Here is a 15,082-nt window from a genome sequence, read left to right on the forward strand (position 1 = left end):
TAGGCCTAGCACAAGATCACGCAATTGTTGCAGCTAGAACACCTAAAGATCATAAAACAGAGATGTTTAGGGATGCATTACGCATTGTCGGAGTTGCCATCGTCGCCTGTTTGGTGCAAGCGTGAAGCAGAGAGGTTGTGGATGATCTGGGGATCCTCCTGATCCCCTCAGGTCTCCAGCGGCACTGCCTGGCACCGTCGGGGTGTAGGCTGATCTTCCCGTCGCTTTTGCGCGTCCCCAGATCGGTAGGGCTTATGGGGTTGTGGGGAGAGCAGAGAGCTGATCGTGAACCTCGTAGATCAGATCGCAGCCAGGCTCCCCCCCCCTTTATATGGCGCAGGCGACAGGGGACCAAACCATCGAGTTGGTTTTGGTGCCCCCGATCAGGACGCGTTAGATGCGTACAAGGTGATCACGAACGTTGGTTCATGGGCCTCCTCCTTAACGTTATTTTGACTGGAACGTTTTTGTCTTTGTTCCTTAAATCTGACAGGTCAACCAACAATCAGCCCATGAGTCCAAGTCTCAGACTCCTACTCCACTTCATCTATTCTAACCTAGACCAAATCTGACTCCTATTAGATAGTTTCCCACCGAAACGACGGTGGCAGCATCATCTCGCGAGTGAATGGCGGCTTCCTCCAGCAGTCCAGCCGTAGCTGCTACTTCATCTAGCGTGACCGTTCGCATGATAGCATCTACTTCCTCCAGCCCGGCTCCTTCAAACTGGCCACACGCCCACGCCGGTGGCACGATGTCTGATTTTTAGATCAACTAGCATGTTAGACTGTTAGAGCTGACTAGAACTGCCTCCTTTTCTAGATTTTTAGATGACTAGATCTACGGATTTAGTGAACAAACGATGCACATTGTAGAATCTATTTGGTATACTGAAAAATTGATGTGCTTCTAAGTTCAGTTCTGTAGTAGTTGATTTTCAGTGAATTCACAATTTGTATACTGAACAAGAGATTCAGAATGCAGAATCGATCCTTTGTCGATTTCGATTCAGTACGTGCACCCGATGAATATGGCCTTGGATCGGCAAGAAAATTTGTAGACAGTGCACTAATATTAGGGTTATTTCCTCTGACAAAATCTATATCACATTTCAGAATAGCACACTAAATTTATGTGCTAAAATCCTTGATGTCTGTCTTTTTTTTGCAAAACGATATTTTTAATATAGCGCGTTATAGTATGTCGTAACTTGTACATCGTCTGGGGAAGGGCCTCACTAAATGAAATAGCTTGCTAGTTGCTATACACCGAGCAGTGCGTCCAGGAATTCGCAATGGCATTTTTTTCTCTTTCTTATTTCGGTATTCTATTTCTTTTTTTGTTTGTTCTCAGTTTTTGTCATTTTCTAAAATAATAAAATTATTAAAATCAGAACATTTTTTAGTTTTTACATATTTTAAATTTGAATATATAAATTTTTGATATTTTTATAAAAATGAATAGCTTTTGAAAACCAAACATATTTTAAGTTTGAATTCTTAAAAAATATATACTTTTAAAATTTGAACATTTTATAAATCTTTAAGTTTAAATTTTTTAATTTCTCGTGAATACTTTTTAACCTAAATAATTTAAAAATATGAACATATTTAAATTTAAACATTTTGGAATCTAAACATTTAAAAAAATACTCCCTCCATTCCTTGATATAAGGCGTATAGTTTTTCTGAAAAAGCTCCAAAATATAAGGTAAATTGCGTAGAATCACTTATTTGGACATTTTTTTTACGGATTCGATTGCATTTTCTTAGCTCATGGAAATTCCTCTATTTTCTCAAAGCAATAATTCAGGGATAATCTTGCCCAAAACTCGTGTAACCTGCCCTTAATGTGCGTTTCTTAATTTCCGTGCCAAAAACTATACACCCTATATCTACGAACGGAGGGAGTAACTGAAAAGGGAAAGCAGAAAACTGAACGAAAAGAATAGACAGGAAAAACCGTACAGACACCAAATAGAGATAAATCGGACGGAAAACTCAGCCAACAAAACCGTTTCTACGCAACTTTTATAGTCAAAACGAAATTTTTTGAATATAAAAGTTCTGTAGAATAGCGAGATAAACTTACTTCTCTAAGAAAATTCCAAACGGTCGACCGAGTCCCACGAATTTGACAAAATTCAACCAAAAAAGTTGTAAAATGAACATAAAATTGACGTTCAAATACTCAACGAAACTCCAATTTTTTTTCATGTAGAGCTAATCTCAAATCGCAGCAAGCCAAGTTTTGGCCTACACCATACTATGCAGGTACATAGAAGCCCATGGGACATCAAACAGACCAAACTTGGTTCAATGGCATGCGAGAACCAAACATGCCATTTGTGTTTCATTGAATTCTTTCTCCTCTCCTCACACCATGCGTGTTGCCACGATCACAAACCGATGGAAACGCCTCAGCTGACAAGCCTAATCACAGCACGCTCCGGTACTCAAGATGCACAATAATGAACAATCTTTGGAGAGAATGCCGCTCAAGCTTGATCTGCCACCGCCAGCAGCGACATGGGGCTTCAGTATCGCCTCAGAGCCAGCAGGTTCAATGCAATTGATCCAATCAATGCAGGGGGGAGAAGAGTAATCATAATCACCATACAAAAATCTCTAGCATACTGCAACACTGAGTGAACCTGCAAACATAGGTGCATGACTAAAACGGGGCAGAAGTCACAAATCCAATGAGAATAATTCTGGCTGCGCAGTTGGAGTGCATGAACAACATGAGCACATCGTTCCTGCAGACCTGCATTGTCGCTGCTGATTCTCAATGTTCATAACATCTGGCTGCCCCCAACAAGGAAATGCAAACATCTAACCTACAGACAATGGTACTAAAACAACTACTCCTACTAGCCGAACAAGATTGTTAATCAACAACAACAACCACAATGCTCAGTCTCTCCAACAGAGCAATCTAATGGTTCATCAAAGCGTTTCATCTTGGGTACCAGTTTGACCAAAGTAACAAATGCTCATGCTCGTCTCCTCAGGTTGAGAGCTGTCGCCCTCCGAATTCCCCCCAAAAAAGTAGCGAGGCAAGTTCTCAGCTGCCCATCCCAATTGAAAATATGCATACACCTACAGCCAGAAAATCACAGATATCATGCTTTTAAGTCAAATACATACTGCCATTTCCAGCCTGTAAGAAGAATCAAACTGAGATCATCATCGATTAATGTTGATCTAATAACCAACCCAGAACAGCCAAGTCAGAATACACAACCAGCAGTAAGGCTAATGAAGTGAAGAGGTTAACTTGAGCTGAATAGAACTTGTGTGGTCTGCTTTGACTAATACAGTGTCTACTTGAATATGTGTCTACACTACATCTTCCAAGTGAACTTGGTAATTATGAATTGAGCTGCTACAGAAAGACAAGCATTTGGAACTAGATATTTACAAAACCAATTGAACGGTTAAACCAACGCAAACGAAGGTAAGAAACACTTTACCTTCTCTGCTGGCACTATTGGCAGCTCGCAGGGACGGAGCCAGGAACTCACATCAAGGGGGGCAAGCTATGCATGTGATTTGATTGAGGGGGGCTGAGCTTGCTAAAGTACCATGATAAAGGAGCTTCCATGGCTAGTATTACCAAGAAAACCTTGAGCATAGGGGGGGCGTAGCCCCTGCTCGTCCCCCCTTGAATACGTCCCTGGCAGCTCGCACCATCAGTGGTCATTTTTGTTGTAAGAACTCGCTCTAGCTATATAAACCTGCATCACGAGATGAATGGATTTTAACCATTACTAGGCCTTACAAGAATCACTAATTTTGATATACAATTAAAGTCAGGCTATGGAAAGGTAATATTTGAACACTTTTTTATAGATCTGGTTGAAATAGAAAAATTCTGTAGAACAATAGTAATCTTTCCTGTACTTCATGTTAAATTCTGAATGTCCAAACATGCACGATTTCTCACTCTTTCTATAATTAAAGACAGTTCCTAGTTACAATTATAGATATGCATGTGGCACTGCGCAATAATTCAAGTCTACAGCATGCAGAAACATAGATGTTTGTAGGCAATTAGCTCTAGTTATTATATGGCCAAAAATGATCTTTTCCATATTGTATTCAATCAACTTCAAAACACTGCGTGGATGAACAAAAATTGTGAACTCATACATTAATGAGGATGAGTCCAGTAAGGCAGTAACCAACATAGTAGCAAGGAATTCACAGAATCATAAAGGCTATATTAGGAATACAAAAAGTAGCACACAAATCTGATACGAACCGAGTATCCATTGTTGCTGGATACGATGCAGGGTCCCTCAAAAACCATGTGTTCCAGTCATGCCACTGAAAGCAACTTTCTTTTCTCAAAACACCCATCTAATTAAGATCGCGTGCGAAGAACAGGTTGAACCTCACCTTGAATTTTCTCCTCTCTATCTGCTGGAACACCAAGCAGTCACCATCAGCCAGCTCATGGTAAGCAGAATACGCTCTCCACCCGTTAAGATGCATACGATGATCGTGGCTGATACGGTAGAACACGTCAAACTCGTTATTCGCCTCATCCACCAGAACCATCGTCTCATCATGCACGGGGAGATACTGCCTGAAGTGCACTGGGATATTCTGCCACATAGCCAACAAATTACCATCCAAGAACCAATGGAGCACGTTACAATAGACCAACAGGGATTTTTTTTTGCCATACCAGATGCCTCAATTTTTTGGCGGAACCGTGGGACATAGGCTTGATGAAGGTTGGGTGGTCGGAGCCCAGCTGGCCGTTGAGCTGTTCGGCCTTGGTGAATGCATAGGCTCTCTCTTCGTCGGTCGCATACACTGGAACTGGATCAGGTGATTCGGTCTTTATATCGCCATTCGCCTTCCTAACGCGGTAGTCAGGCTGCTCCAGGAGGCTGGCGATGCGGCCGGACCTTCGGGTCGGGGCGTCCAGCCTCGGATTCCGAGGCATCACCAGCTTGGCCTGCGGCAGCAAGCAAACACCAGACAGGGTCAGCAACGAGACAACGGAGATGAGAAGGCAGGACATTTTATTTTCGAGAATGAAGGCAGGAAATTTTGTCCCGGAGAAGAGTGGGTCTGACCTGCATGGGCTTGGCGGCGGCCTGGCGGACGGCGGCGGAGAGCTTGTGCACCCGCAGCTCATCCAGCTTGCGCTTGTTCTGCTCGATCTGCCTCCTGCGCTGCTCCTCGTACGAGTTCGCCTCATCCATTTTCCTCACCTCACTTTTCCTCTGCTGCTTTGGTTGTTCTTTGGGCTGTTGGAGGAGGAAAATGAAATGGGGATTTCGAGTAGAACTATCAACAAATGAAGGAACTAAAACTGGGGAACCATCGCAGGTCGGGCGGCGTCGTTCAAATTTGGGGAACAGAAGTGGAGCGAAGGTAAAGCCGCAAACCCAGGAAGCACCGACGTTGGAGTTGGGCCTTTCCGAGTTTTATTATCCTACTATCATCCAAGCAGGCGGCCCACAGGCCCATCTCATTCTTTGTGAGCTACTCAAGATTTGCTACAACCAATCTTTGAGCATTACCTAGTATAGCTATAACAAACATTCTGCAACTATTGTGTGATTGTGCTTGCAGTCCAATGGGCACAATTTAGCTTACGCCTTTCCCTGACTCGTTACATACAGGCAAGGTAACATTTTCTTTTATAATGGAGTAGAACAACCTCTGCATTTTGCAAACAGACGCACATGGGTTGATAGGTAACCAAACTTGGTTAAAAATTAAAAGATAGGCAGTCTAAGGTTATGATTAAGTAAACCAAAAAATATATCCTTCTAACTATGTATCACCTATGCATGCATGACCTCTATTTACAGCAGCAAAGATCTATTGAAATGGATAGTCAGTTGTTTTGTTGGCATTTTCTTCAGTTCCAACTTGTGTTAATTTTGAGTTTTGACCCAGCAGACAAGGTAAAAATAAGAGAATCTGTAAACCTATTGCAGATGCAAACAACTAGAATCAACAAACTACCTGCGAAGAATGCATTTGTATGATCAAACGCTATAGTTGCAGATACGAAATAAATAAACATGCAGCCAGATATGAAACTACTTTGCCATTTCCCCAACAAAACAGATGCAGCACACCAGCCTTCAGTTACTCATGCAACAAATGGGCAATAACCAATACAGACTCAATCACAATAGTCAATAGATACAACTAAAAAAAAAGGGCTACAAACAAACAGAAGCTACTTTGCAGCTCCTTGCAAAGTAAGGATAGACGTGCTGATGCAGTCATATGCTGACATGCTACGAGAACCAACTCTACAGATCAGGGATATCATTGCTGGAACAGGAGAAACACCTGACTGTAAATACCTAGAAACCATGAAATACAATTGGTCCATTGCTAGCAGCCTAGCACGATGGGTGGCTTCAGTTATTAGCATTGGACTTGAGATGGAATATAAAAAAACTCAAAAAAGAAAAGAGAGAGATGGAATGAACACATTCTCAGCGATGAGACAGATAAATACAGAAAAACTAGCATGGATATTGTAGACTAGTTGTTGGAGAGAGGGACAGATCAGGGATGATGGAGGGAAACACGAACCTACTGCCTCAGCCCTCAGACGGAGATTGGGTCAGCGGTGTGCAGCACGAACGGGTCGCCTTGCCGATCTGGGAGACGAGTCGACGCGTAGGATCGAGCTGAGATTGGGGCTGTGGACGCGTCCGAGATGGCGGCGGCGGCGTTCTAGGGCGTGTGCGAGGTGGAGGCGTTGGCCGCGGGTCAGGTGGAGGCGTCGGCGGCGGCGTGTCCAGGGGCTCTCGCGTGTGGCCGTGCGTTCTCTCTTTTTTCCCTCATACTTTACACCTTCCTGGGCCGTGCGTTCTCTGCCAGTTAATCTGAGCCGCCAGTTGATTTTAAGCTGGTCCCTCCCACGAGGGATACCCTATTGGACGCTCAGTGCGTGCAAATATTAGAGCATCCCCACTCGTTGGCGCTCCCCACGCCCAAATCCGGCGAAATTTTCGTCCGGATTGGAGGAAGATTTGGCGTGGGGAGTAGTAGTTTCCCAGCCGCGTGCCCAGGCGAAGTCGACGATGCGAATTTAAAAAACGGAAACTTGACAAACTACGGCTAAATTCGGGTGAATATAGACTAAATTTAATGATATTTAGACTAAAACGGGAGGAGTTCATACATAGAGGCCGGATTCGACTATATTTCGAATTCGGCTAGGGGAATGCAAACGCTAATTTTAAAACACGGCGCTCTACATGCCGAAATGGCGGTAGAACACCGTGTAGTCGCCGTCGCCGTCGTCGTCGGAGCCGTCGTCGTTGGCCTTCGGCGCGCGCCGCCCGGTGCTGTCTTCGCCACGGCCGGCGTCTCCCACCCCGGGGATGGCTTGTACCGGTCGTCGTCGGAGGACTCGAGGTCGACGACGGGGACGGCGACGCCGGATGGAGGTGTCGCGGGACGGCGGTACCGCGCGAAGTCGTCGTTGGCGGTTGGAGTAGCGCGGGCGGCGAGTTGGCGTGCGGCGGCCGGAGTCCGGCCGGCCGCCGCTGCTGCTCCTCCTCTGGCGCTCCCGGTCGCGCCCGGCCCGGTCCGGTGCGGCGTCGTCCGCGCGCTTCTCCTCCTCCATGTCGTGCGGCGACACGGCGATCGCCTCCGCCATCGCGGCGTCCTCCGCGCGCTTCGCCTCCTCCTCGGCGAGGCGGCTTGCGGCGGCGGCCTCTTTCTTCGTCTTCTTCTTCCGGCCGTTCGCGGCTCGGAAGGCTGTTCTCGGATGACGAGGGCGCCGCTGCTGCGCCCTGCGGTCGCCGGCGGAGACGCCGGCTCCTTCTTGGCGCGCACCGGCGTCGAAGGCGACGTCGCCTCCTCCCTCTTCACCGGCGCCAAGGATGACCTCGGCGCCGATCCGGAAGACGACGAGCTGGCAACCATGCGCCGTGGCTGCCAGACGTTTCCCCGACGGCGGCTCGCCGATGCCCTCGATGCCGATGGAGGGGCATCGTGAGCACCGGGAAGTTGCCGCCCTCGATGTGCTCGAGGACGGCCTCGAGTGTCCGGCCCGGCGCGCTCCACCACCGTCGGCGGCCCACGGCGTTGTTGCGCGCGAGGTGGAGGCGGCGGGCCGTCGTAGGCCGCCGGCTCCCGCTCCCACCGCCGGAGGAAGTAGGAGTTCCACCGCGTGTAGTTGTCGGGGTGGTGGCGCGGGTCGGCGCGCTCCTCGTCGGTCATCGTCATCCTCGCCTCCTCGATGGCGACGTCGAGGGCATGGCCCTGCGGCGGCGGCGGGATCGGAACGCCGCCGGCACTTAGCCGCCAGCCGCCTCCGGGAGGCCTCGTGTCCGGCGGGCAGGGGTACCCCGCCTGGTGGAGGAGGTGCCCCTCCCACGCGTGCGGCGACCGGCGGGGAAGCCGTTGTTGGCTGCGCCGTCGTCGCCGTAGAACGCCATCTTGGGAGTAGAGGGAGAGTGGAAGGAGAGTGGAGCACGGGGTACGCCTCGCGGTGATCGGACCGGCGTATATAGGCGTGGCTGGCGCGGGGATTAAATGCCGCGTGGATTGCGACGCGTCCGCGGCGAGCTGACCGGCGGCAGCCTTTAGTGCGCGCGGAAGACGATGCGTGCGCGGAAGACGACGACATTAACTCGCCGCGTGGCCGGCGAATGCGGACCGGCGGCAGGCTTTACAGCGCGCGGAAGACGATGCGATGAGGACGACGATCGGCTTCTCTCGCCGACAAGTTGGGGCCACCGCAGACGCGGGAAGTTTCCTCGCCGTTTCGCGCGCTTTTCACTCGTCCGGAGTCCCCGAGCGCTCCCGGGGGCCGGGGATGTCGTGGGATCGCCGGATGGATTTAGGCCCAAATCCGGACGAAAACGAGGAACCGGGGGCGCGACTGGGCCGAATTTCGCCGTCCGGATGGAAAAAACGCTCGCCGGGGGCCTGTTCGGGGGGACGAGTGGAGATGCTCTTAGAGCTATCTCCAGCCGTGCCGAAATCCAGACATAACAAACGCCGGATTGGATGCAAAAAGAGCATCGGTGGCAACATTTCCTAGTCGCACTCCGGCATTCCTGCTACACAAAAACATCGCTCAATAGTTCGGCGATCGAATCAGCCACATTCCGGAGATCGAAATAGAAACTAGACGATAATAGGCACATCGGCGGTCCCTTCATGCGCCTTGTCTGGCGCGGAATCGGGCAGCGATGCATCGTCGGCCACCGGTGTCGCAGCGGCCGGAGTGGACGTCGAAGGGGAGGACGAAGCAGTCGACGGAGGCCGGAGGATGTCTTGGCGATGGGTGTCGTACCAAGCCCTCGTCTTCTCGTCCATCTTGTCGTTGTTGCCGCCGATCAGGAACGCTAGGTCGGTGTTCCTCCTCTTCACCGCGGAGGTTGCCTTTAGCAAGGCGATCCGGACGCCCTGGTTGGCGAGCATCTCCTTCCACCGTACGTCGTACTTCTCGTCCCTCCCGGCGGTGTGCGCCCTCGCGTCGGCCTAGCACTTGTCGAAAGACGCTTGCAACCTTTCGGCTGGATGGCCCGCCTTTTTCAGTTCTTTCAGCTTCTTCTAGCCGAGCTCAGGGCGGCCCGCCGACGCGGCACGGGCTAGAGCGTCGGGGTTATACTGCTCGTCCTTGTTCTTCGCGGGGTTCCGGCGTACGTCCGCCCACTTCTCGCAATTCTCGATGCGAGTGAAGACGTTGAGGTACTTGAACGGCTGGCCGTCGGTGTCATCCTTGTACATGTCCAACGCCCGCCGCATCTGCAAAGACAGGCCGGCGAATCAAAATGAAACCTCGGCGATCCAGGGTCGACGAACCGCACGGCGAGTGAGCTTGCCTTTTGCTCGAAGTCGGCGCCGCTCACCGGGCGAGCTTCGATCTCCACATGTATGTCGTGCCACTTGCTGCAGGCCGCCTGCATGATCCCCCAATGGGTGCCCATGGCCTTGTCACCGCGTATCATCGCTGTCTTGTTATAGTAGGGATCGACGATTTTGCGCTCGTCGAACGCCAACTTGACCCGCTGCCAATACGTCTCATAGTTTTGATTGGCACCGGTAATGCCGTTCATGGAAACGGTCTCCAAACTTCGGCGAGGCACTCCTCTTCTTTACCCATCCATTTGATCCGCGGCTCGGTCGGCGGCGAGTTCTTCTTCCATTTCTTCCTCCCCTTCGACGTCGCCGTGGGCACATGCGCGTTCTCCTCCTCGTCGATGTCGGCCTGCTCTTCTTCTTCTTCGTTGATGTCTTGGGTGACGTCTCCAAACCCGTCGTTCTGATCGTCGACGGCACCCCGCGACGCGACGGCTTCCGTCGCTCATTCCTCCTCTTGTGTGAAGAAATCTGGGCTCGACGCGGCGGCCATGGAGCCCGACGTGATCATCTCGTGCATCACGTCGTCGTTCGGCGGTGGCATCCCGGGGTTGGAGAAGCAGAGAGGCCCTCGGCGTAGGGCAGGCGAGATGCCCTCGTGCATCATACCATCGTACTCCAGCGGCGATGGCGTAAACCTCGACACGCCGGCGACGTAGCTGTCGAGGAACACGGCCGGCGACGCCGGCGAGAAGGTTGAAGGAGAGTCGATCGTACCTTGGGTTGGCCATGGACCGGGGAATTGGCCGACGCGCGGCTGGCCCATGTTCATGGACATGGAGACCAGCCTCGCCTGTTAGTCCGCCCCCGCCGCCGCCCTCTTCGTCGCGAGCTTCTTCTCCCTCTCCGCCCTGCCGCGAGTTTCGGTCTGCCGCCGCTCCACATCCGCCGCCCACCTTGCGCTTGTCCAACCCGGCGGCCTCTCTTTTTGGCGCTCGTGGCTTCCTCGCCTTCGGCGCGCCATCGTCGGCAATCTTCTTCGGCGGCATGGTGGTGGAAGGGAAGAGGAGAAGCTGCAACTGTGGGGGAATGACGATAGCTCCTCCGAAATTTGGTGGAGAAAATGGGTATATGCGGCCCATTTTGGAGGGAAATCGAAATAAATGGAGGCAACTACCCTTTCTGTGGTCGACATCATGGGCCCGCTCGAAGTTTTGCTTGTTTTTGTTTTGTTCGGAGTCCCCGACCGCGCCTCGGGAGGCCGGGGATGGCCTGGGATCTCCGGATGGATTAAGGTCCTATTCTGGGGGAAAACAAGGAACCGAGGGCGCGGCTGGGCCGAATAACGCCGTCCGGATTTTAAAAAAAAAGGGTTGCCGGGAGCCTCATCGGGGAGACGGATGGAGATGCTCTTAGTGGACGCCCGAAGCGATTTCTCCTTTGCCCAGCCAGTTAGCTTCGACGAGAGTTTTCTCTTCTTCTTTTTCGTTTTTCTTTGCTTCTTTGTCCTTTTTTTTTTACTTTCCCTTCAATAAAAAATTGTCAGATTTAGAAATCGTTTGGATTCAAAATTGTTCAAATTCCAAAATCATAAGAACTGCTTCCTCCGTTCCGATTTATAAGATGTTTAAGCTTTTGTAGTTCAACTTCGGTTACGAAAATTCTCGGGTTTCTAGTTTTGCCCCTCGTTCGCGTCGCTCTCTCACTGATACGTACCAAACGTATCTATAATTTTTGATGCTCCATGCTTGTTTTGTTACAATTCTTATATGTTTTATGTGCATTTTTCCACATTTTTTAGCATTTTCTGGGACTAACCTATTAACGCAGTGCCGCAGTGCCAGTTCTTGTTTTCTCGCTGTTTTTGTGTTTCAGAAAAATTGTACATGACAATTTCTCGGAATTGGACGAAACAAAAGCTCAGAGTCTTATTTTTCCGGGATGAAGACGGAGCCAGAAGGACACGCGCAGGAGAGCTGCCACGTGGTAGTACATATGGCAGGCGTGGCCCCACCCTCGTCGCCTCGTTTGCTCCGCCCTTCCGCCTCTTTATTCCTCGTATCGGGAAAACCCCAGGGACCCGAGCCTCCATCCATGAAAAGTTCAAACGCTGTTGTCAACCGAAACCCTAGTTCGGGAGGGTTCTGCAGTCCATCCCGACACCATGCCGGAGAGGGAAATCGCCGCCGGAGGCCTCTACATCACCATGTCTTCATCCTAGGTGATGCGTGAGTAGTCCTCCACGGGACCATGGGTCCATAGCAGTAGCTAGATGGTTGTCCTCTCCTTGTTGTGCTTCATGTGTAGATCTTGTGAGCTGTCTAACATGATCAAGATCATATATTTGTAATTGCTACATGTTGGTTTGATGTGGATCCGATTTATAGAGAGATTGCTTTGGTTGAGATTATGTATTATGTTATTATGATCTTGCATGCTCTCCGTTTCTAGTAGATGCTCGGCCAAGTAGATGCTAGCTACTCCAAGAGGGAGTATTTATGCTCGATAGTGGGTTCATGCCTCTATTTAACCATGGGAAGTGCCTTGTTCTCTACGGTTGTAGATGTGTTGTTGCTACTAGGGAGAAAACAGCGGTGTTCTATTCAAGGGTAGTTTCATCGTTTACTTTACACACATTGCTTAAAGCGATAGTCCGTTGCTTGCAACTTAATACTGGAGGGTGTCGCGGATGCAATCCTGAAGGTGGATTATTAGTCATAGATGCAGTTGGATTACGGTCTATGTATATTGTTGTAATGCCCGCATACTTTCATAGCATGTATTCTGCACCAACCATTAGCGTAGAATCTCTATTTGTCAATTTCCCATCTATTGTTTACCCAGCATATTTATTTTATTGGGGAGGCGCCTCTAATGAACTGTGGACCCCGGTTCTTCTTCTTTTAATTGCAATCTTCTACAGCATTTTTCCTGTTCTGTTCTCTGCAAACAATTCTTCTTCCACACGGTTCGTTTAATCCTTTGTTTTCAGCAAAACCAGTGAGCTTGACAACCTCGCTGAAAGTTGGGGACAAAGTACTTGGTTGTTTATGTGCAGGTCTCCACGTTGCTGCTGATGCCGGCAGTGCGTCCTGCCACGAGTTGGTTCGCAACACCTCGGGAGAGAACGTTTTTCTCCTACTGGTCGATAAACCTTGGTTTCTTACTGAGGGAAAACTTTCTGTTGTGCTCATCATACCTTCCTCTTGGGGTTCCACTCAACGTTGCGCATAAATTCTCCTTCATCAACTCCGTGCTCAGCAAAGACTTTTTCTGGCACCGTTGCCGCGGAACTGAAGAAAAGTTACACGATAGAGATTTCCAACTCGCACGGCAATCTGCGCACAGCAATATTTCTGGCGCCGTTACCGTGGAGAAAAGCATCTCTTCTGCGAGGGGAGTCTCTCACTCTCAACTCTTTTACTTTGTTATTGTTTTGCTTGCATATTTTATTTTTATCTTGTTTGCATTTTATATCGAAAATCCAAAAAAAATAGTATAGCTTTTATTTCTGTTGCTTGCATTATTTTTATTAAATGGCTACTCCTGAGAATACTAAGTTGTGTGATTTTACTAGCACCAACAACAATGATTTTATTTGCACACACATTGCTCCACCTGCTCCTGAAGCAGCTTTTTATGAGATTAAGCTTGCCTTGTTGAACCTTGTTATTAAAGAGCAATTTTCTGGTGTTAGTACTGATGATGTTGCTTCTCACCTCAACAATTTTGTTGAGAAATGTGAGATGCAAAAATATAAGGATGTAGATGATGATATTATTAAGTTGAAATTGTTTCCTTTCTCATTAAGAGGTAGAGCTAAGGAGTGGTTACTATCTTTGCCTAGAAATAGTATTGATTCTTGGGTTAAGTGCAAATATGCTTTTATTGGAAAATATTATCCTCCTGCTAAAATTTTATCTTTGAGAAGTGATATTATGAATTTTAGACAATTTGATACTGAGCATGTTGCCCAAGCTTGGGAAAGAATGAAATCTTTGGTTAAAATTGTCCCACTCATGGGATGACTACTTGGATGATTATTAAAACCTTCTATGCAGGACTAAATTATTCTTCAAGGAACTTATTGGATTCAGCTACAGGAGGCACTTTTATGTCTATGACCCTTGGGGCGGCTACAAAACTTCTGGACAATATGATGATAAATTATTCGGAGTGGCATACCGAGAGAGCTCCACAAGGTAAAAAGGTAAATTCTGTTGAGGAAACTTCTACTTTGAGTGATAAGATTGATGCCCTTATGTCTATGATTGCAAATAATAATGCTCCTATGGATCCAAACAATGTTCCTTTGGCCTCTTTGGTTGCTCAAGAAGAAAATGTAGATGCGAATTTTATTAAGAGCAACAATTTTAATAATAATGCATATAGGAATAATTTTGGTAGCAATAATTATAGGTTGTATCCTCCCAACAATGGAAGTGGTTTTAGTAACTCTTCTGGAAATTCTTATAACATCAATAGGAGTGCTCCCTCTGAACTTGAGGGTATGCTCAAAGATTTTATTAGTAAACAAATTGCTTTTAATAAATATGTGGAGGAAAAGTCTAGCAAATAGATGCTCTTGTTTCTAAAGTGGATAGCCTTGCTCTTGATGTTGATCTTCTTAAATTAAAGGTTGGTCCTCATGATAATACTGAGAATAAAACTTTTGCTCAAGCAAATGCTATTTAAGTTAGAATTGATGACAATATGAGGTTGTTAGCTGAATTGCATGCTAGGTGGGAAAGAGAAGATGAGATAGCTAGAGAAAATAATTTAGCCAAGGTTTACACAATCACCACCAATAGTAATACTGAACCTTTGAATGCTAGCAAACCTCCTACTGTTCCCGACAAGTGTGCTGAAATTTTTAGAGATGTGGGAGATAATTATCCTTTTACTTTTGATAGCAATGATTTTGATTTTGAAAGTTGTACCATTACTGAAGTTATAAAGTTCTTGCAAAAGCTCGCTGAAACTCCCAATGCTAGTGAACAAAATGTTGCTCTTACAAAGCATATTGCTAGTGCTATTATGAAAATGAGGGAAGAGAAGTTGAAACATGAGGCTTCAATTCCTAAAAAGTTAGAAGATGGTTGGGAACCTATTATTAAGATTAGAGTAGAAGAATTTGATTGTAATGCTTTATGTGATCTAGGTGCAAGTATTTCTGTTATGCCTAAAAGAGTTTATGATATGCTTGACTTGCCACCGTTAGAAAAATGTTATTTGGATGTTCTTCTTGTTGATGTTGCTGCAAAGAAACCTTT

At 47.9% G+C, this 15,082-nt stretch overlaps 1 protein-coding gene across 2 annotated transcripts in view; it reads right to left on the bottom strand.

Annotated features, from left to right (window-relative positions):
* LOC124706640 (B3 domain-containing protein Os06g0194400-like) overlaps positions 1-6,799 on the bottom strand; it is a 74,150-nt gene extending 67,351 nt beyond the window's left edge. The window contains exons 1-5 of one of the 2 annotated variants that reach the window (XM_047238321.1): positions 6,579-6,799; positions 5,093-5,266; positions 4,696-4,971; positions 4,404-4,613; positions 3,693-3,739 (exon numbers count right to left, since the gene is read on the bottom strand). In XM_047238321.1, coding sequence (XP_047094277.1) covers positions 3,695-3,739; positions 4,404-4,613; positions 4,696-4,971; positions 5,093-5,221 — 660 coding nt within the window. In that variant the 5' untranslated portion in view covers positions 5,222-5,266; positions 6,579-6,799 and the 3' untranslated portion in view covers positions 3,693-3,694. Of the gene's footprint in view, positions 1-3,692; positions 3,740-4,403; positions 4,614-4,695; positions 4,972-5,092; positions 5,786-6,578 lie in introns of those variants that run through there. The other variant, XM_047238322.1, reaches the window with a different exon arrangement.
* Positions 6,800-15,082: the final 8,283 nt, after the last annotated feature.

This window comes from Lolium rigidum, chromosome 4 (genome assembly GCF_022539505.1).
Source record: "Lolium rigidum isolate FL_2022 chromosome 4, APGP_CSIRO_Lrig_0.1, whole genome shotgun sequence".
Taxonomy (NCBI): domain Eukaryota; kingdom Viridiplantae; phylum Streptophyta; class Magnoliopsida; order Poales; family Poaceae; genus Lolium; species Lolium rigidum.